A 20,908-nucleotide genomic window follows, 5' to 3' on the forward strand; every position below is an offset into this window, starting at 1 on the left:
TATCGTGGAGGCAAATGATATGAAAGATGAGGCCCGAATGAAAGAAAGAGAGATAGAGATAGTGAGAAAGGGGGAGAACCGTAAAAAGGGAGGGGGATCCTATCGACCGACGATTACCCGTTTGATAAGTTCTTGTTTTACGTAATCATCCAGCAGCGGTGTGCCATGTTTGGCGTAGTATTCGCGCAGCTTCTGATCCTTTAACTGAGGCTCATTCGGAAGGAACGAACAGGCCCATATCTGGCAGTGTGGATGCGGATTCGAACAGCCCATCGTAGCACCCTTATTCTCGAAGATCTGCACCCAAGAGTAACGCTGCGATAGGGCCCGATACTCGGCGATCCATGCATCAATCACATCCCGTATCTCCTTCGGTGCCATCAACGGGAGCGTTTTGTTCGACTTCGGATGAAAGCACATCACCCGGCAGGTGCCACGGGCCGGTGCCACCTGAAACAACGGATCATCGCTAACCGGGGGCTCAGGTACGTCCTCCAGCAGGGCCGGGAAATCATTCGTGAAAACGTGCGTCGACCGGTAGATTGGGTTTTTCTTGTTGTGTGTCCGATCCGATCCGCACCGATCCGGAAAGCGTGCGAGAAGAGTGAAAACCATCAGCAGAGGGAGAGGGGGAGGAGTGAAGGGCAACAAACTTACGATTCCACTCGCACGCATCACACCCGGACAGAGCGGGTTCGTCGGATCGAACTCCGGTAGATCGTTCCGCTGCGGTGTTTCCTCCTGACCCGACCAAGGTCGTTTCATGCGATGTGGACTCACCAGCACCCACTGTCCGCTGAGCGGATTGAAGCGCCGATGTTGATGATCCGTCGGGTCGAACATTTCACCGCGAATCGTTGCACTAGACTGGCGATAATGAGTCTATTGATTGGTGGTTCATGTTTTTCCGCCGCCAGCTGCCTGTTGCCCGTTAAAATGCGTGGCTTAATCGCGCCGTTGGGGAGGAGCGCAGAGAGATAAGGCGGGGTGACATTTTGATAAGAGCAAGTAAACAAATCCGGGCAGTGCTGCCAGTCGACTAGCGTGAGGTTTTAGTACAATTAAGCGGTATTTCCACGGCACCGTTCGGTGTGAGATCGCAATCCGTGATCGTACACCACCCGTTTTTAGGGGCCGCCAAGCTTTTAAAAGAACATCACCAACACTTACGAGGCTGCTAATTAATTGCCTCTGGACAGGGCGTTGGATACCGTTCTATGGGGTGAGGTTTGGTTAAAAATCCTCAAAAACCAAGAAACAGTTCGCTACACCATATACCGCTACGCTGACTGGCTGATCAGTGAGCTGATGATCGTCTAGTCGCTGGCACCAAAGGGGCTTCTCTTTGGTTGGGTAACGACGGCCACATCTTACCCATTAGCCGTGCTAGGAGGAGCAGGAAGAGGACCGAAAGATAAGACAGAGCGAGGAAAAGAAATGGTTCCAGTTGTGGCGGAAATTAAACAATCTCGCGTATGATGTAATAAGCGGCTTTACTGCTTTCAAGCCGTAGCATCGTGCACTATGAGGATGGCCTCTATTGCCCACGCCGGAGAGGGGGATTTTGCTTTAGACCCCAGTCCAGTTCAGTGGACGTTGGCTGGAGAACACATTTGATGGGAAACAACCGTACCGGGAACCAGTCACAAGAATGTTGAACCTTGATCACGCTGGTCATCGGTCTGTGATGCCTACTTTGATATGCTCAGGCATAGCATCGAGATCTAAAAGGGAGCCCCGGAATGAAATGGCGACCTCCAGTTTGATTAGGTAAAGCCTATGTAAAGCCAAACACAACCGACGCCGTCAGAAACAACTGCTTGTGTTACCAGCGGTGGTTGTAAGGGTTTAGTAAGTTTTATGCTCGTAGACGACGACAACGACGTTGACTACAGGCTAGAAGCAATAAAAAAAACGATGATTACAAGCCCAGCGACCGCGATGATGTAGTTGCGAAAGGGACGTTAATCAAATGGACAAGACATACACGCTAAAGGCATAACGCTATCCTCACACAGCCAATGCTTATCGCAGGTTGCCAGCAAAGTGGCGCCGTGGTGGTGCACCGAGGAATGCAGTAACATTGCAACAGGTGCCCCCTAATTCCTATAGGTCCGTGAGACCCATGGCCACCGCGCTAATGTTGTGTTTCTCTCTGGGTGTAGCAATGCTGGAGTCCAGTATCACAGTAAAAAAGAGGTTCATCAGAAGCAGATAGCTGGGAAAAAAATGGTTTTCATTTCCTTGCGCTCCTCAAAAGCTCATGTAGCTCTGGACTTGCATCACTGGACATAAGAGCAGCAGCAGCAGCAGCTGTCTGTCTGCACAACCGTATACTTCCTAGCCATCAACAATCACGCACAATTATCGACTGCCGGTAAAAGTGATTGCCGCCTTTCATGCCTTTTTGGGGGGGCAGTTTGCTTGTTTACTCTGGCCCCAAAAAAAAAAAGAATTGATAAAAACCGACCACACCACACCCAATTACTGATCAGCATAAGACCGTTGGCCGACCACCACCACCACTGCCGCACTCTACGATTCGGCGTTCGATTCGATTTCGTAAGCAGCTTTTTGTACCGCGAACGAACTCCAATCGCTTTTTGTTGGAGTTCGCGTTCGGTCGCACTCGATCGGTCAACGGTAAACCCATCGAACCTCGAAACCATGCGCATCGCGGGACAGGGGGGGGTCCGGTCCGGCCCCCTTCTGCCTCAATGTTGCTGCAAGCGCGCGAGTTCGTTGTCACGCAGGCATCGACGTCAGCGAATGTCTTGCACCGAATGCCGTGGCCGCCGCCGGTCACGGCGGTTGTGCAATATGCGAGGCATAAAAATGGACGCCCTGGCAAACGACGAGAAAGCGACAACTGACCAGTGGAATCGGTTCGGTTGAGGTTTGAACCCCTCTCTTCCTCTCCCATTGCTTCATGTCAATCAGTCGATTGTTGATCATATGTCCGATCGATGGGATGGTCGATAGTGCGAGCGCCATCCGTGACCATTTGCTTGTGACAAACACAGCTCACAACAAATAGCAGAAGAGCACCGAGACGGCCACCGATGGACAAAACATATACAGCGCCAAACACAACAATCGATTTCTCCTGACGATGGAAAAACGACGAAGGCACGACACGGGTCGCCAGCTCTGGCTGGTTGAAGGCTAAAGGAAAACTCGCTCGCAAAAGGAAGCGCACCAGTGCAGCAGTAGCAGCAGTAGAAGGAGAAGGAGTAGGAGGATGGTTATGAACGTCGCGAGCACGGCACGGCACTTCGGTCCGGTTCCGTTCCGTCGTGCGCGTCCGCACTTAATTAGTGTTATTAAATTCAGTGAAACTGTGATTTTGTTTTGGGCGGTAAAATGTGTGGCACGCACCACACATCCAAGTTGCCACGGTTGTTGCCACGGTGCCGCGATGCGATTAACGGCACGGAGAGCGTCCAAGGATGCCACGCTGGTGTCTTCGACGCTCAACTCAATTTCGATTGAGTAGTTGAGGTTTTATTGAACACCGTACGCGAAAATCGGCACCCTGCAAAACCATTCGTAATGACTATAACTTCTCCAAACACCCGGCGTTAGACGGACGCATGGTCGCCACCGTACTGCATTGTGGCCGGCACCATCTTCCGGTTACGTAAAGTATGATGATGATGATGATGATGATCGGTTTTCGCATTTCACCCGTCTGCCGGTGGTCACTTTACACAACAGCAGCCACATGTGGCTCCACTTTCCCCCGTAGCAGCAGCAGCAGCAGCAGCATCGTTTTCCCGAAGAATGTAATAATGTTTTCGATTTTCCAACCCCCAAAAAAACGGACCCCATCATTTCGCATTTGTTTGGGTTCGATCTGATACGAGCAGCGGAAGCCGGGAAAGTGAAAGGGCCATATGGAACAGCAAGCCTATGGCTAAAGTGCTCTGTAGGATTTTAAACGGAGCTGGAAGCTGACGGATGAGCTGAAAATCAATTTCACTTGCGAAGACGCTGTGAAGACGCTTCCCAGTAAACATTCCAACCGGCCGTTGCCAGTACCAGAACCTGCTCGTTGCGGCCTCTGTGATAGAGGAGGGAGGGTCTCACCTCGAAAGGCCACCGCCGTCGTCTTCAGCTAACAGTCGCCGCCAGTCGATAATACCCTGACGCTTATCAGACGCTAAAAGCCGTCGAACCTGTTTGATGGCGAGCAAAGTGAAGCGATCGTTTCTACTTCACACACAAAACCAGTCCTGTACCAGGCACCACAAGGACATCTCGTGGAGGATAAAGGTCGTGTATCAGTTAGTGCTAAGCAGCGGCGTTTGCGGCGCAGCGGCGTTCGATCGAGAGAATACGAGCGAAAAGTCTGTCACGCACTCGATCGTTCGTGTTGTCGTGTCCAGCCAAGGCATTCCATACCGGCTCGCAAACATACTCGCCCATTCTCCGCACGTTGCGTTCCCCGGAGTCGGTTTCAAATCAAGTGAAGGCCATCGATACGAGGCCGTGGATGAGGCCCCGGCCTGTTGATTCCTTCCGTCCGTCGTCATTGTCATAAAGTGAACGTGTGACTATCGTACCTCTACACACACACACACACACACATATACACAGTCGCTAGTGCCTCCCGTTTAGTGTTGAATGGGGGACACTTTAGTCTCGAAAAAAAATCGAAAGTCGCTGAATGCGAATCAAACGAGGAGCGGCTACTAGCGGGCGTAAAGTGAAGGTACATCGGTACGTAGTCGGCGAAGGTAAAGGCTGCCTATTACCGGCGTGTTGTTTATGGGAATGTTCGAGCAAATTTATTTTCAATACGATCGTTGGTTAAGCGGTGAAAGTAAGCGACAATGCGACTCCTCTTGAGCGCATTGGGATCCTCGAGAGCTTAACGCATACTAAATACCGCTACCACGGCCTGTTGCTGTTGATCAGATCACCCGCTGGATCACCTTGTGCCGATTGTGGCGAAGATTCTAGTAGAGAGTCTCCTCTCGTTTTTTCCCCTTCTGTTAGTTAGCGTCCGAAGCAATCAAACTCAAACCGTGCCGGGGACTCAGCGACGACCAATGCCAATTCCGACTGCTGTTGAACGCCGCGCATGTGCCTTCTGACACGCTAATGATCACGTGGCACTTCGAATGCACCTTGCGCTACCTCGCTGCTCGCCTCTCTAGTTCGCTCGACGTCGCTCAACGCAAGCTCAACGGAATAAGTCGTGCAGCAGTCGGCAATTAACCAATCCGGGAGGCATATATATTCTTCTACAAACCAACCGGCCCATGTACGCCATTATGTGGCTTCTCGTCGACCATCGTCCCTATAACTCGATGGTCACGAAGTGAGCTAGTTCGATCGCGAGCCGGCGTTGGCGCGAGTGCTGGACAACGGGGAAATGCGTGACGGTAGAAGCAGTCGCGGTTGTTTACGATCCGGTATTATGTAACGAGATGTGTAAAATGAGTCAGGTCGATCTGCGCTGCGATCGATAGCTTAACCTATCCTAAGGGGACAACATTTCAATTTAATCCGCCAATCGAGATCGTATGATCGTTGGCTGCTTAAGATACAATGCCTCGTTAGAATAGCTCAGTTTTTTTGTGCCGATCAACGATTCCAGTGGCACTGAACCGATTGGTTGAAGCATCTAAGATGACCTTAGATGATGGCGCTCCCCATTCCCTAGTGGCTTCCGTGTGGTCGCTCCGGGCATCCAGAATACAGATTGACCCGATAGCTAATCTCAAGGATCAACATTGTGTAACAGTTTAGCGCCGTGCTGGATACAAAGTCGCATAGAGGACGTCGCATTTGAAATAAAAGTTTTACTCCTCCTCCGTATTAGATCACCCACGCTGCCGGATGCCGGTAATCTCTGACATGGAAGTGATCGCAAAAACGATAAAAAAAAATGGCTGCTTTAATTCACGAACGGCACTCACGAACGCCTTCCGCCTCGCAGGTCCTCCCGTACGTACGTGACGATCATTCCGCATTATGTCATCACATCCCGGGACAGTCGTCTTTTGTGGGTTAGGTTTTTGCACAGAAAGAGAGCCACCGAAACGGAGATAGACGGACGGACACGGTGTGTCAAGCCAACCCTGACGATGGCCGTACACAACAACGCATTCGCGTGCATTCGCCTCTCGACGTAGCGCAGAAATTGGAAGAAAGAGCGGTCATTACGAAAGTCATGAAGCCGCAAATGGCATCAATGAGATGCGACTTTCCTTCCCCCGGCCCCCCCTATCCGACCTCTACCCAGGGCGGCAGAAGAAGCGGTGAACGAAGTGAAGAAGTGGTCCGCCAACACCGTTCGACTGTAGCAATTTCACTCCAACCGATTGCCATCCAACCGTCCAAGTGGAGTTTAGAATCATGTAAAAGGGATTGTTTACGCGTCGGTTAAACAAGAGGAAAAGGAGAACTAGACAGCAGCAGCAGCAGCAATAGAAACGAACAGATCGCAAGTAAGTAGACCTCCAGAGAGACCAAAACGTGCGCCGCAGCGTGCCGTTCCAGTTTTGCGCTTCAATAGAGCTGCTCTCCGGTTGCTGCTGCCATGTTTAATGCTCTGTCGGATAGTTGAAGCAAATGTTCAACAACAAATCGTGCCGCAGAAACGAGGGAAGCTAGACATAAGATAGATCGAGAGCATTTCGATCACATGCCGCGGCTTCGTAAGCAATTAGTGTGTGACCAAAGACTCGATCGAAGCCCCCCTCTCCCCAGCCCTGGTGCCTGCGGTTCTGTGCCTCCGTTGCATGCCGGGATCCAGGATGAATGATTTATGATTATGCTTTCCTTCTTTCCTTCCAGCAAGGCGGTTTGCGCGTTGTGCGCGATTCGATCGAGCATGATTTGCGTTCAACCATTACAATGGCGAGCAATCTACAATCCGGTAAGTGGAGCCGAAAAGTGGACCACATCGTTCGACATAGTGTACAGTTTGTTCTCGTTGCATTTGCTCGTGGCAGCTATTTATGCATCGCGCAATGGAAATATGCTTTGTCCGCGATTGTCGCGATTGAAGCGATTTACGTTCTCTGCACACGTCGTCCATGTTAGCACTGTATTCACTTCTAGGTAGGAGCACCTCAAAACGAATACAAGTTATGCTCCGCGATTACGATGACAAATGATTGTCCTTTCAAAGCGACTGTCGAACGCCAGGCCGCCACAAGCAACACAATCCGTCACATTTATGTTCGCCAATCGAGCGCCGCCAAAGGCGCGCACATAGACGTCGTCCAGGAGAAGCGAAAATAAAAATAGTGAAAATACCTCCAGCATACACGTACCAGACGTGAACCAACGAACCATTACCAATCAATCGCAGCCACCGACCGAAGATAGGCGCTGGAAAAGAAGAAAGTTGTGCTTGGACTTGTGCGACGATGGGACGGTTGTGCGGCTGATTACCGTGACGATAGCGAGAGCGTGGGGCAGAAGATGATAGCAGCGTATCGTCGTACCATGCTACGAGATTTATCAACGCCAATCACGTGTCCGGATCCGTAAGTCGCATCGCATGTCCGTGTATGAGAGCCGTAATTAATGCTCGCTCATAATATTGTCAGCATATCAAGATCGCAGCTGGCCATGAGTGTGACTATTGCCTTCACTCAATAGAAGTGTATAAGCAGTCATTGGCGCTTTTCTTCCGTTTCTACAGATCGGACCCATTACCATCTTCCGTTCGCTTCCACATAAAGACTTCGACGTCGACGTTACGAAAACCGCGTTACACATTGAATGCAGATTAGATCATAAATAATCGTTGTGATAATTAAAGTTTATTGAACTAAACTCGACTGACACCGAAGACTGCCAGCACATCATCACGTATCACGTTCCTACTGCTGCTAATAAAGATGTCGTGCGATGAAGTCAGCTTCGCTTCCACGCGTCGAAAGTAGCACAGACCGACCGACCGTCCGATGATGATGATCGCTCCTTTTTAGTAAAACGCATCACGCAAAAACGGACCGCACGAGATCACACGAGTCACAGCTTGGCCCCACAAACCGAAAGCGGCACCGTGCGCGGGCCAGCGGTGAAATTGACCGTTTCGGAAACACAGAACACACGTTTACCGTTTGTGGCGGACCCCGCCAAATACTAACACACTTTTTGGTCATGTGTTCGGAGGGCGGTGAGGATCATATGAGATCATGGTTCATTTGTTTACACACCTCGATCGGGCCGGACAGCGTTAAAAGTTCATTGTCCAGTCAATTCACGGCACCCAGCCCCAAACAACGAGGGAGGTGTATGCGGTGCGGTACAGGAGTGCCATTTAACACGAGCTGTACAGCGAAAGGAGTCGCCCCAATCTCTCTTTCGACCACGGGCGCCCCCTCCCCCACGTTCGAGAACAGGTTCGTGGCGCGCCGAAACGAGGACACACGCCATCGGTCACCTTATGGGTCCACACACCGGTGACACACCAGCAGATCGTCGGTCGACAACTTTCACAAACACCAGGTCAGGCCCCCTGGTCCGGCTCAGCACCTGTCCGCAGCAGCAGCAGCAGCAGCAGAGAATGTGTTTTTTGGTTCGGTTTTCGATGTGGAACCACCGGCATTGGCCACCACTGTCGGTTGGACTGACCTTGAGGAAGTGCAATTGAGAGGCGTGTACCATGGCTGGCTATGCTGGCTGTATGCCGAAGCGTAACAGTGCCCCGACGTTTATTGAACTATTTTTAAAGCCCCAAAGCCTCCAAGGACGCAGACACATGAGTGAGACGAGACGCGAAGAGAGAGGGGGGACACTGTAATTTCGGTAGCATAAATCATACAAGTGACTGCTCACCATCAAATTGCCGTGTTGCGTGTGAACTACCCAGCACGACCCAGTGACATGCGGTAATCGTACCTAAAAAGCTGAGTAACACGACAGCAGTAGAACCCTTTTCCAGAGGTCCGACTTAAGACCCATAAGGTGGCTGAAGAAGCTGGTAAATCAATCCGGAAAACTAGCCTTGTGGGGCAGGGAGGTCGTCGTCGTGTGCACCGCCAATTACCGAGCGTGGTCACGAACGAGTGAACTGAACAATTGTCACTTCACCGGTCCCGCTTCGAATGTGCCAATCCGACACAATTCACCTGCCAGCTAGCTGCGCGTGGTGGTACTGACGATTGTCGTCGCCGTCGTATGGTATGGTTGGACGGACAGCCTGGCCGCAATGTTCGGTGCAATTAACGTATCCTACCGTTCGCTCGCTGGTCCGATGGTCGCGCAAATGGTGTTCAATAGGTACGCGGAACAAGAACAAGAAGCAACTGGCTGAAGCCCTGGCACGCGCACACCAACTCTCTCATGCCGGGTGTGAGGGGAGGTGCAGCAAACGGCTAGTGAGGTACTAGTGGGAGATGAGACAAATCCGCCCTCCCGCTCCTCTGCTCTGTCCCGATTTATGGATCGCTTCACTGGTTATGCATTAGAGGTAGCTCTAGCAGACGAAAGACGACCATTTGGCCATTTGATCCGCCAGTGGGACACAAAATGGTGTGTGCGTGGGAATTATGTGTGAGTTGGTCACCAACCGCTACTCGATGACCCAAATTTCCACCTTCAACTCAATGTTGTGCAATGGCATGTGACAGAATGGGGGGATATTGTAAAGGTCAGCTGATGCCAGAGGTGCCATCAGGTGGTTGCTACGTGGTGTGGTTGTGCAGCAGAACAGATGGGTTCTTGGATGACAATAGGTAAGCGTTGGTGTGCTGGTTCTAGGTTATGTTCTCCGGGATAAAGGAGGTATAACCTCAAGGAAGTAAGTATTGTCTACAAATTACAATATATTGATAAAAAATAATCATTGCCTTAGAAATATTCTAATAATAGATGTCTCTTTTTCTTATGATTCTTTAATCGGTGTTGAACCTAATCCTGCTTTCTTAGCTACGTACGATCATAAAACGGAGGAAAATCGGAATAATCCTCAAAAATTTGTTGAGACCACCAACACTTAGGATATTAAAAGCAGCTAGAGTTAGAGCAGCTGCTTAATTTCAATTCAATTCACTCTCTATTAATTGCATATTTTAAAACAACATTCCGACGAACATTGAATTTTAATAAAAAAAAAAAGAACTCTATCACTTCTTTATGATATTTCCCATATTTAGGCCTAAAATCTCATAGTAAAGACGTTAAAAAGTAGAAATTACTACCATTCCATTGACTAATATTTTTATAATCTGTAAAAAGAGTAAAACCATCCTCTCGTGCCACTCCATTTTCTTTACACACAAAACACCCTTAATTAAGGAACTGTCCATGCTGTGGGTACAGAAGCTCACCTCACTCCGTGGCACACACGCGCTCCACACGCTCAGTTATAGAAAGAAACATGCGGTGAAGCCACGCGACTTCCTGAACCAGCAGCGCAGCCAGCTCGTGCCGGAAGCGTGGCGGCATCGCTCGTCGGTGGTCACCCGACTTACCCAAAACAACCGAACCTCCACACCACGCGTCCGCCGCCTACTAAGTGGTGCCTAGGAGTATGCTGCGCCGAACCGTGCGCCGTGGAAATGGAACACAAATATGCGCGATTCGCTTGGCGTCAGCGTCCACCGCACCGCAAACCGTTCCGTCAATATCGGTCCCGGACCGAAGACCGTAGCACAGCGACGAGAAAGAGGGAGCGACAGAGGGAGGATGGTACGGGCTACAAATTACCTTGCCCATTACAGCGCTTACGCTTTCATCCGTGGCTCAAACCCTTTTCCCTCCTCCTGTAAGACGTGTGCAACGTGTGTGTGTGTGTTTACCTTTTCTCTTTGCGTGCGTCTCGTGCGGTGCAATGTTAGTTTTTTTGCTTCGTCTTTTTTGCAATATAATTTCCACCCGAGGATTGGCTCGTCGTCATTTTGCTGTCTTTGGTGCTGCGTGCGCATGGCTTATGCCGCAAACCACACCGCGGCCACGGAAGTCCCCGGTTTCCATTGGTGTGCGCGAAAGCGAAAATGCTCTTTTCGTTTGCATGGCGATGGCGATGGTTCGTCGTCACTACCGCCAACTACGCTCGGTGCAAGTCTTTCGTATTTCGCAGCCCATATCTTGTGGTGTGATGAACACTCACACACAGTGTACTGCTATGGTATTGAGCCTTTTTTGTATGCCGCCGCGGCGCCTGAGCATCGATTATTTATCAGCACGGTTTAGCGTTCATCATTCGTGATGCGCTAGCGATGAATTCGTTGTGGTCGATGTTCGGATAATAGAGAACATTAGGAATTTCAAAACCGTTAGTGGCACGGCGGCGATCGATTCACTATTGAGCTACAGTGTGTGTTTCCTATTGTTTCATTTTGTGCTATTTGTTGGTAGGGTTTACCTGGCGCTTAAGTGCTTCATCCTTCACGAACCCACATTCCAATGCGCGATGCCCTCAAATTGGAAATTCTTCATCGATTGCCCCAATAATTGCCCATTCACACGGACATTCACGTTCCCTTCTGTTCCCTGGTCCTACCGTAAAAGAATAAAACCGATTCCAATCTCGGATGACAAAACGGCTTTTCTCGTTCACGCTCATCCGACCTCCGGCAATCTATCATGCGAAGCGAACGCTTCAATTTAAATGGACTTGGAAAACTAAGACCCCATCCATCTTACGCCATTTCCGGAGCCAGCGCCGGAGCCAGCGAACAGGCGGACGAAGACAATTTCCCAAGGTACCCCCCCCCCCCCCTTCCCTGCTCAATTCACCCGGCAAGGGTAGCCGATCCCGGCGTGTCCACCCGGTCCGCCATGTCACGCGTGACGGTGCCCTTGGTTACGGTTTGATAGTTACAAATTGATCGCCATAGTAGCCATCGTAGCCATCGTCTTCGCCGTCATCATCATCTTTGTCGCCATTTTCACCCCATCATTGTGTGAACGTATGCGTGCGCGCGTGTGTGTGTGTGTGTGGGAGGTGGTTGTTTGCTATTGTTCCCACGACGCATCAACAGCAGAAACCGACAACGATTAAGCTGACATCTTTTCGAGTCGATTGTATCGCTCATCGCTTTGGGGAAGGCAGAAGGAAGTACGATAATTAAGTTGATATCATTTCAACGCCCCCACACACTTGCCAAACACCCACGCACACCCCCACAATCACCAGCAGGGATTTAATTGGTTTCAACCTCTCAAGATTTATAGCGATTTTTGTGTGCATTTCATTAGCTCATTTGGCAGCAAATGGCGGCGCATTCGCAATGTTACTACACATTCTCTTTCGTTCCAAGACACACACACACACACACACACACACACACAGCTCTGATCGTTAGGAAAAGTGGAAATTATCGAATTACTACCATTTACCTACCATCCACTGCCGCACAGAGCACTCCATGTCGAAGACGATTCGCTTCTTCGATCGCATTCGTGGCAGAGGCGAAGGAACGACAAGGAACAGCAGATCCGTTTCTCTGGGAGGGGGGAGGGGACGGGAGGTGCTACCGGACCAGCATCTGCAACATCTTTCACTTGCTCACCGGTGCATTCAGGCGTGCGGTTTTGTGAGAAAAGCCCAACCCATCTCGACGCCCCAGGGTGTGCCTCCGCAGATCAACCGCTTGCAGATCACTTTTTGTACCGTTTCCCTTCGACGATCGTTTATGTTTTTGCTTTTTTTTTTTCATCGAACTTTTTTTCGAAGGTGTGTTAAATATAGATTACAGTTTGCAGAATGGGGGATGAAAAAAACACGACCCCTCCCCAGAGAAGCCATATCACAAACCGTATCTGTCGATGGTTGATCGCATCGAATTCCCGGTTACTGGTTGCCGGTTGGCAGATTTAGTGCGCCACTTTAGGGCAACACTAGGCGGATGCATTTTTTTTTTTCGTTGCACTACTGCATCCACTACTGATCCTCGTCCTCTTCAAAAGGAAGGTAAACCCCCCAGAGAAATGGATGCGCTTTTCCTTTCGTACCGATGCGAGATTCAATGCTGGCCGCGGTTCCGGCTTTATGATCGTGAAAATTGAAACTAGCTAATGTGCCACACCACCACCGTTTGCACTAACCAGCATCATCCGATTAGAAAAGAAATCCGTTCCATTCCAGCGGCTTAGAAAAGGCAAAAAACAAACCCCCCTCGCCCGAGATCGGATCACCCTTGATGCCGATGCCGTTTATCATACGCCTGGTTGCTGTTGATCGAGATGTTGCTCGATCCCTTGTTTTGTGCAGCAACTGGCGAAAGAAAAGGTAATTGTCGTTGCCGACAGTATCATTATCGTATCATATCTTAATCGAGCAATATATGCGTTGCTGTGACTAGTGAGAGGGGGTTTTTTTGTGTGCACGCGTCATATTAGCATAACAAACCCGGTGCTGTGCCGTCACCTACGCGCGATCGAGTTTGAATTATGACACTCCGCGAGCGACCGAGTTTCACACTCGACATCCGCACACAAGCGGTCCGTTGGTTGTTGGGGTTTTGTTTTGTTTGTGAAAAAAAAACTCGTGCTACGGACCTAATGTCACGTATGTTAATGTATGCTCCCAAAAAGGGGTCGAATTTCTTCATCTGGGCGCACCATAAAAAATCACCCAGAATGCAAACCCGTGGCCCTCGTCGTCGTCGTCGTCGTCGTGAGGTTTCAAATTGAAAACGTGCTCGATCACCACTCCCGGTGACTCGAGTGTCCAACACAAAGCGGTCCTCCACAAGTCCAACATACAGCTCGCTCTAGCAGCGAGTGGAACATTGCCTGGTGCGCTACATTATGCTGCTGTTAAGCACGCAGCTATCCGATATCCAATGCTTGCTTTTGTTCCTACCATCGACATCGTAACAACGTCACGATGCTCTTCTGGTCAGGCATTATAATGCTAACATTAAGGCAGACTTTTACGAGCCAACGAGCCAGTTTATGCTGCTGGTGCAGTCGTGCCGCTGCCTTAAGAATGGCCGGACCAGCTGTAGCGGAAAAAGGAAATGACACCACACGAACGCTAATTGTTGTGCTACTGGAATATTCATGCGCGCATGGTGCACTCGCGATCACGTTGGCTTTGGTTTCGTGCTACGACTATATGCAGCGCCTGCTAGTGTGCATAAGTGAAGAGGAATTTCCTTCTTCGGCGACGGGAAGAACGGTAGCATAATCAGAGCAGCCACAACCGGCAGCTACAACAGCAAGGAATACCTCCGCCTGGTATTAGATATGCGATCGATTGTGCCCGTCTGATACGGTGTTCGGTGTCCTCTGGGTGGGTAAATGTCAAAGGAACAACGCGACGGAAAGCAATGTGCACACCACAGAGAGAGAGACAGCGGCAACCGATGTCGCTGGATGTCAGGGTGCAGGTGGCACTCCGAAAAACTCGTTTTACCACTTCCACTTTTCCACTCCATCCTTCCTTCCTTCCTGCGAACGACACGAAGTGAGCGGGCGCGAGTTGGATCCCAACGTCGGCTCAAAACTTATCCGATTTCAATTTCAAACTTCCTCCAAAACACATGCCGCGAGTTGAGCCAGAAGCGGAATGCTTTCCATCCCGAACCATATCATCCATTCCGGTGGCGGCCATTTTCGTTCCCTGCCCCTTTTCTCGCCCTACCCCCGAAAGTGTCTTGTCGAAACGACGATCCCTCGGTATGCGTGCATGCCGTGTGCCCCTTATATCTTTCTCTCCCTCTCGATGATGCTTTGAAAGCTGCGCAACGGCCAGGCAAGCACGCAATACCACGCAGTAGTCGACGGACGGACGGACCAAAAACCGGCTTCGCTTCAGGCGCTATCGGCGGTCGCCGCCATGACCGCTGGTCAGCTTTTTTTTGGTTTTTTTTTCGGGGTGGCCACACAGGGAAACTGGAAACGATTTTAAAAGTTTCAACCATTTGGTGGCTTCACCATCGGTCAAGTACGGGGTCCAAACCGCGGAACGCGGACGACTCTTCCATCGAAAGCTGCCCAATAATATCACCACCGCCGTGTTGTGGACCGTGCTCGTACAGCGATTTTGGTGAAATGTAAGTAACGTTCGATTATGATCTTTGCTTTTCTCCGATCGCTATCCGATCGCGGCAGATCGCAGCAGCAGACAGGCAGTGGCATGTGACAGGGAGAAAGAGATGTTTTTGACCAAACATATTAGAGAAAACTGTCCCCCCTTTGGGGGAGGGCCCCCGCAAGCCTAACGAGCGGAACTAGCCAGCTGGTCCTTTCCGATATGTCGCGTCGCATTAAATCATATTTCATCAGAAGCAGAAGGTTGATTAATGATGCCATCAGAAACGCCACATAAACGATGATCTCCTCGATCGCCGGTCCGAAGGACCGAAGCATCGATCGACCGATCGCGTGTAATGGGAGCTCATTAGCGCAGAGCGCAGCAGCAGCAGTAGCTCGTGTCGTGTAAGGGCGCCAATTAAGCGAACGGAAAATGTTGTTTCTAACGCAGGGCAATTATTTCGATTAAAGTAAACTCTGGGCTCTCGAGGGTGATCTATAAAACCTACCTCTAAATGGCGTTCAAGAGTTTGCGAGACGTGTCTTGTTGTACGCGCTGGCGATCCGCTGCTGGGGTTTGGTGAAGCGTTTTTTTTTTTTCTTATCGATTTGTCTCCACTTCTCGATGATCGATTGCTGGGAGGCTGGTAATGTGGTGTGCTGCTATGCGTTGCCCTATTGCTTCCCTTGGCCGCGGTCTGGAATCTGGTAGCCTTATACGGCCCTTTCCCAGCCTTTTATATCACACCACTGCTCACTACACTTTTTTTTTGTTCACACACTGTATTGAAGGATTAGAAGCCGTTTTATTGTAAATTCTTCACCAGATACGCAACACTTTTCGCAACCACACACGGGTGACCGATTTATGTTTGCGCCTTTTTTCTTCGCTTTTTTGTTGCGCTTTTTTGTGGCGTCCACTTTGCGGTTTGTCACTTTACTTGTAAGCTCTTTCGACAGCAAGAATTCACACCAATCTTGCCCTCTATCTATGTGCGACGAAAGCAACAAGGGACAGGGTGTTAAGAAATGAAATTGATTTTTGTTAGATTCATGCTCCGCCGCTTTTTGCACACTTTTCCATCAAACAAAAACCCGACACCCATCACGAGCATAACCGGTGATCGCGCAATATTTGAAAAAATGGGAATCAAAAAAAAAAGTGGCCCAAAAGGAAAGGTCGAGAAGACGGGAAGGAAACCGCAAGGAAGCAAACAGATTAGCTCGCGATACTATGGAAACCAAATATTTCGCATTCCTGCGGTTCCTCTCCTTCTTTCATTCTCGCTTGTCTTGCCTTTCCCTTACGCCACGGACCACGCATAGCTTTACTCTGGACAACACTCTGGAGATAGGGTTGGGTGACATTCCACTGCCAAGGCTCATCACAAATCGGCGGACACGGTTTTGGCCTCGCTGAGCTTCGTATACACACACACACACGGGCAGAGAGAGAGAGACCACTTGGAAGGAACCGTTTGAAGTGACATCCAAAAGCATTCCACGTTTGTCAATACCTGGCAATCCCTGCCTTGGAACATGCGCTACGCTACTGGCCACAAACAAAATGTTGGAGCAAAACCCACAACCCCATAACCAAACAAACAGCAAGCAAACACACACACACACACAAGAGCAGCTAACGCGACACTGCAAGGTGAGACGAGATGCGATCGTCGACGACGATGGCACACCCGATCCTCCCAAGCATTAACCCGTTCCTGGCACTTGGATTCGCTTAAAAAAAAAAACACACACCCAAAGGCCCACCTGAACGCGTACACCCAACACACTCGCTGCTCTGCTCGCAATGCTTTTCCGTCGTGTCGAACTACTTGAGGAGGAGGCCGCGCCGTTGGGGAACCGCGGCGGACGAATCGATGTCGATCCTACTCCGGTGAACGCAAAAACCGATGTGGTGTGCGGTGATGGAGACCTCGCGTGTAGACCGGCCACGGCCACGGTATGCACTCGGATCGGTGAGTCGTCGCACGTACGCGATCGTGCTGCCGTTCGGATCGCCGTGGACTTCGGCCACGGTGACTCCGGTTTTCGGGAGGCGGTGGACGCTGATTATGCTGAACACGGTAAGTTGAGGTAAGAAAGCATAGAAACCGATTGGAGGAGGATGGAGAAATGAGCATACCAGGCGCACTCGATCGATGCTCGATCGTGTAGGCTTTCTTGTATTGATCGCAGCCAACTTATCTCAAGCCAGTTGGAGGATGCAGACCCACTATATCACCGCTGCAGTGTGGTGCATCGATTTGTGTCAGACTTTTTTTTAATGTTCCCATGCCACCTCTCGTAGATATTATGTTTTTTAAATTGTTAATTGATAAATTCGTCCTTCTAAATATACTGGTGGGACTTATCATCATCATTTTCAAATAAGTGAAATGCGCACAATTATTGATCAGATCTCTGGCCTGAAGTTTGTCATTGCACTAGATATTCTACATAATTTCTCCTGGAGCTTTCTTATCCCATAATTCTAAACGTATTTGTACATTTCATATATCTACTTAATTATGAGAAGTCTTTAAGATTGTTCAACAGAACTGTCGTCTTTAAAAATAATTTTTAAATTTTCGATTTACTTATGGTCCAAGCTATACAGGCGTAACAAATGTAACTTTTGCAAACGCTGTACATTTTTTGTTTGTTTCTTAATTTAAATGAACTAAAGCAAAAAGTTGTCCCAATCAACATCAAAATCAGTTAAGAATATTTTATTTACGTTTCGTGTGGAACGAATTGCGGCTTTGAGACGATAGAAGAATCTATTGTGCGTTGCCCTTAAGGGGCTTTGCGGCATTATAGCCCAAAAATCTTTCACATTTTCTTTCAATGTTGTGGTTTTATGCGGTCTACTCTCTGGACTGTCTGTCAATGCTACCATTTTCACATTAACGAATTGTAATCCGAGACTCGAATTATTAATTCACATCTAGGTGTTGGAGCCGCATGCACCACTAGTGCTTTTACAGCCTCATTTGAAGCAATCAATTTAACACATTTGGTTTCTATTGCTTACCAAGAAAGTTGTATGAAACTTAAAGATAAATGCTTGTACATGCTTATTGACTTTAATATGAGCTATTGTTGGACTTTTTTTTAGTTTGCTGTAATTTATAGTTTGGCAGAAAACTCCGAGTGATGCTTGATGCATTTCTATACCCATTTCTACGTACTATTGTTACAGCACTTAGCTACCCAATGTTAAACTTGTTCTCTATCAACGACGGTTACTCACTGGATTACGAGGAAGCTATACAATTTTTTCTCATTCTTTGTTTTAATTTAAAAACCGTACGCCTACCAAAGATCAATACCGATCGAGACAAAAACATCATGGGGCAAGCAAAACCATAAATAGCTCACTATTAGTCGAACCACTAATCGCTACTCGGTTTTAAATGTGTGTCACCAGCGCGGTGTTAAACAGAGTATAAAATTGAACTGCATCGAACCTGGTCCAAATCAATGTCCAGAGCCCGGGGACCACGGGGCACACGTTCGTGCTACCTGCATAATCGAAATTTGCATCGCCATGGAAGCATGGAAGCATGGAAGCAAATAAATGTTTTCATTCCTTCATTCGTCAAGTGTCACAAACGAAAACGAAACAACCGAAAGCGAAATGGGAATCCGTGCGGCAGTGTTGTGGAGTGTATGTGTTCCATAAAAGGGTTTGCGTCGACCGTCCCGCTATCGCCACCAAGCTAATCGTACCGGTTAGATGCAAACAGGAAAGTCGCACTCAAGCTACCGAGAGGCCGGGAAGTTTGTGGAAGGTTCCTCGGTATATTAGCTACAAAATTGGGTGGCCGCACGCGTTGTTGTCTCCCTGGGCATGCGATGATGCCCGCGCTGTACATGATGTTTGCCGGAACCATGCGTCTTCCTCTGTTTCGCACAAGGAATACGTCCGCATCGGAAACAGGTTTTCCCGATTCCCGATCGGTCGTTGTCTAAGACGACGACAACGGAGTGAGAGGAAATCACTGTTTCTGCTGAAGACAGGGACACCACCACCACCACCACCACCACCATTCTACGGTGGAACTCGGACAACCCTTGGACCCCCGGTGTTGGTGGTACGATTTCCAACTATTAGTAGCACAGAAGTGGAGAATGTGTGGAACCCCATTTCTGGTCCCGGTCAGTCAGTCGGCACTAATGTAGGTTGAATAGAAAACTCCAAGATCCGTAGAGAATTGACCGTAATGAGTTTTTCCTCGGCACTCGGGTCCGGCTGGCCGGCCGGTCATGATTTGATAATTGCAACCCCGTGATGTGTTCTTCAATTACCGTAGCCATTCTGTCCCATTTCGTCCACTGGTACTGGTGCTTGGGTAGAAATGCTGTCGTTTCGACGATTGATGCGGCGGTGGCGATCGCGGCTATAGTGCTTAGCTACTGTTTGACTTTCGATGTTTTTTTTTTCTCTTCTGTTGGCATTTTAAGAAATGAAACACAAGAAAAACTTCGCTTTGATAACGCAGCCTCATGGTGTTGCTGATCCCTCCTTCGCCCGGGAACCGAATCTGATCCGAGACGTACCGAATCGTTATCAATAGCTGGTTGTAGACCATTAAGTGATGCGATACCGCTCAGTTCCTTAGTCACAAGTCGCGCATCTTCGTAACAACAACTATTCAAAAGTGAAAGAGTTTTAAAAGAGTTTAAAAGACAAAATGGTGACCAACTGGCGAGTGATGATGGCACTTCTGATTCTAATCCTACTGTTTGGTGTTCTGTACCGACGGGATTCGAAGCCATTACTTTACCGGCAGCGCTTTTTCAGTAACGGTTACCAACAGGAAACCACCGCCTGGTACTGTGACGATCTGTACTTTGGTGTGATGCGCCGGTACATGATAACGTCCGGCTTCGGCTCCGGACAACCCCACAATTACTCCACCGAGCAGCTGCTGATGGCCGATCAGGCGGCAAACATTAGCTTCCATCTGTTCACCAGGCAGAACCCTAACGTTAGCCAACCGTTAGTCGCGACCGCCGGGTCACTCAACGCTAGCTTTTATAACGGATCCAACCCGACCCGCGTGATCGTGCACGGGTTCTGCAATTGCCAGCACTCGGGCTTCTGCAAAAACGTAAAAGATGCGTTACTGTACGCGAACGACGTCAACATTATCACGATCGACTGGAGCAATGCTGGCGGGTTGCTGGATTACGTACTGTTACGATTGCGGCTCGATCAGGTGGCCGTGTCATTGGCCGGATTCATCGATTTCTTACACAACTCCACGGAACAGGATCTCGGTACGGTGTCCCTGATCGGCCATAGCCTCGGGGCCCACCTAGCCGGTTTGACCGGCAAACGGATGGTGAGCGGGAAGGTTGGTTCAATCATCGGACTAGACCCGGCCGGACCGCTGTTCTCCAGTGGTGACCCCGCGGGACGGCTGGCGAGCACGGATGCGGACTATGTCGAGGTTATTCACACCAACGGTGGCATACTGGGAATGTACGATCCGATCGGTACGGCCGATTTCTACCCGAACGGCGGAAAGCATCAACCGGGATGTTTGCCCTGGCTATTTGGAAGTATGATTTGGAGGGCTTCTTTCCCGCTGGAAGATCGATGATCTTGATGAGATGATCTAAAAAACATTCTATGTCCTCCATTTCAGTAAGCTGTTCGCATGGTCGCGCTTGGGAGCTTTATGCAGAATCGGTCTACACGCCGGTCGGATTTAGCGCGGTGCCCTGTGATAACATGCAGCAAATTGCGGGCAGCGTTTGCCGCGTAGATCTGCCGAAAGTGATAATGGGTGGTGAACCGGTGAACAACACGAAAGCTGGCATTTTTGTCCTTTCAACCAACAGCGAATTTCCTTACGCAAGAGGCTAAGCCACAAAAGCTTAAATATAGCATTTATCTTTTAATTTTGATAACAGTAAAATTGAGGATAATTCGTTATTT

General features: G+C 49.4%; 3 protein-coding genes across 7 annotated transcripts in view; 1 reads left to right on the top strand and 2 right to left on the bottom strand.

The window, feature by feature from the left end:
- The window catches only part of LOC125949362 (probable galactose-1-phosphate uridylyltransferase), a 1,572-nt gene extending 644 nt beyond the window's left edge, over nucleotides 1-928 (bottom strand). Inside the window, exons 1-2 of the mRNA XM_049676330.1 lie at nucleotides 658-928; nucleotides 118-552 (exon numbers count right to left, since the gene is read on the bottom strand). Coding sequence (XP_049532287.1) covers nucleotides 118-552; nucleotides 658-843 — 621 coding nt within the window. The 5' untranslated portion in view covers nucleotides 844-928. The remainder of the gene's footprint in view (nucleotides 1-117; nucleotides 553-657) is intronic.
- Nucleotides 1-16,860, bottom strand: part of LOC125949377 (uncharacterized) — a 24,146-nt gene extending 7,286 nt beyond the window's left edge. For 2 of the 5 annotated variants that reach the window (XM_049676346.1, XM_049676351.1), the window contains exons 1-2: nucleotides 16,714-16,842; nucleotides 15,465-15,944 (exon numbers count right to left, since the gene is read on the bottom strand). The gene's annotated coding sequence lies outside the window, so the exon portion shown is untranslated. Of the gene's footprint in view, nucleotides 1-15,464; nucleotides 15,945-16,713 lie in introns of all 5 variants that reach the window. The other 3 variants (XM_049676347.1, XM_049676349.1, XM_049676348.1) reach the window with 3 other exon arrangements.
- LOC125949347 (phospholipase A1-like) lies at nucleotides 16,766-20,836 on the top strand. The gene is made up of 3 exons (XM_049676312.1): nucleotides 16,766-17,052; nucleotides 19,766-20,529; nucleotides 20,616-20,836. The coding sequence occupies exons 1-3, from the start codon at nucleotides 16,766-16,768 to the stop codon at nucleotides 20,834-20,836; spliced, it is 1,272 nt and encodes a 423-aa protein (XP_049532269.1).
- Nucleotides 20,837-20,908: the final 72 nt, after the last annotated feature.

The sequence above is a fragment of the Anopheles darlingi genome, chromosome 2 (genome assembly GCF_943734745.1).
Source record: "Anopheles darlingi chromosome 2, idAnoDarlMG_H_01, whole genome shotgun sequence".
NCBI classification, from domain to species: domain Eukaryota; kingdom Metazoa; phylum Arthropoda; class Insecta; order Diptera; family Culicidae; genus Anopheles; species Anopheles darlingi.

Excerpts from the sequence above, each read along its gene's own strand:
- LOC125949347 (XM_049676312.1), top strand. The coding sequence starts at position 16,766 with ATGCTTTTCCGTCGTGTCGAACTACTTGAGGAGGAGGCCGCGCCGTTG. Across the intron at positions 17,053-19,765 it reads GCTGAACACGGTAAGTTGAG|TAACGGTTACCAACAGGAAA; the intron begins GTAAGAAAGCAT and ends GCGCTTTTTCAG. Across the intron at positions 20,530-20,615 it reads TTTGCCCTGGCTATTTGGAA|TAAGCTGTTCGCATGGTCGC; the intron begins GTATGATTTGGA and ends CCTCCATTTCAG.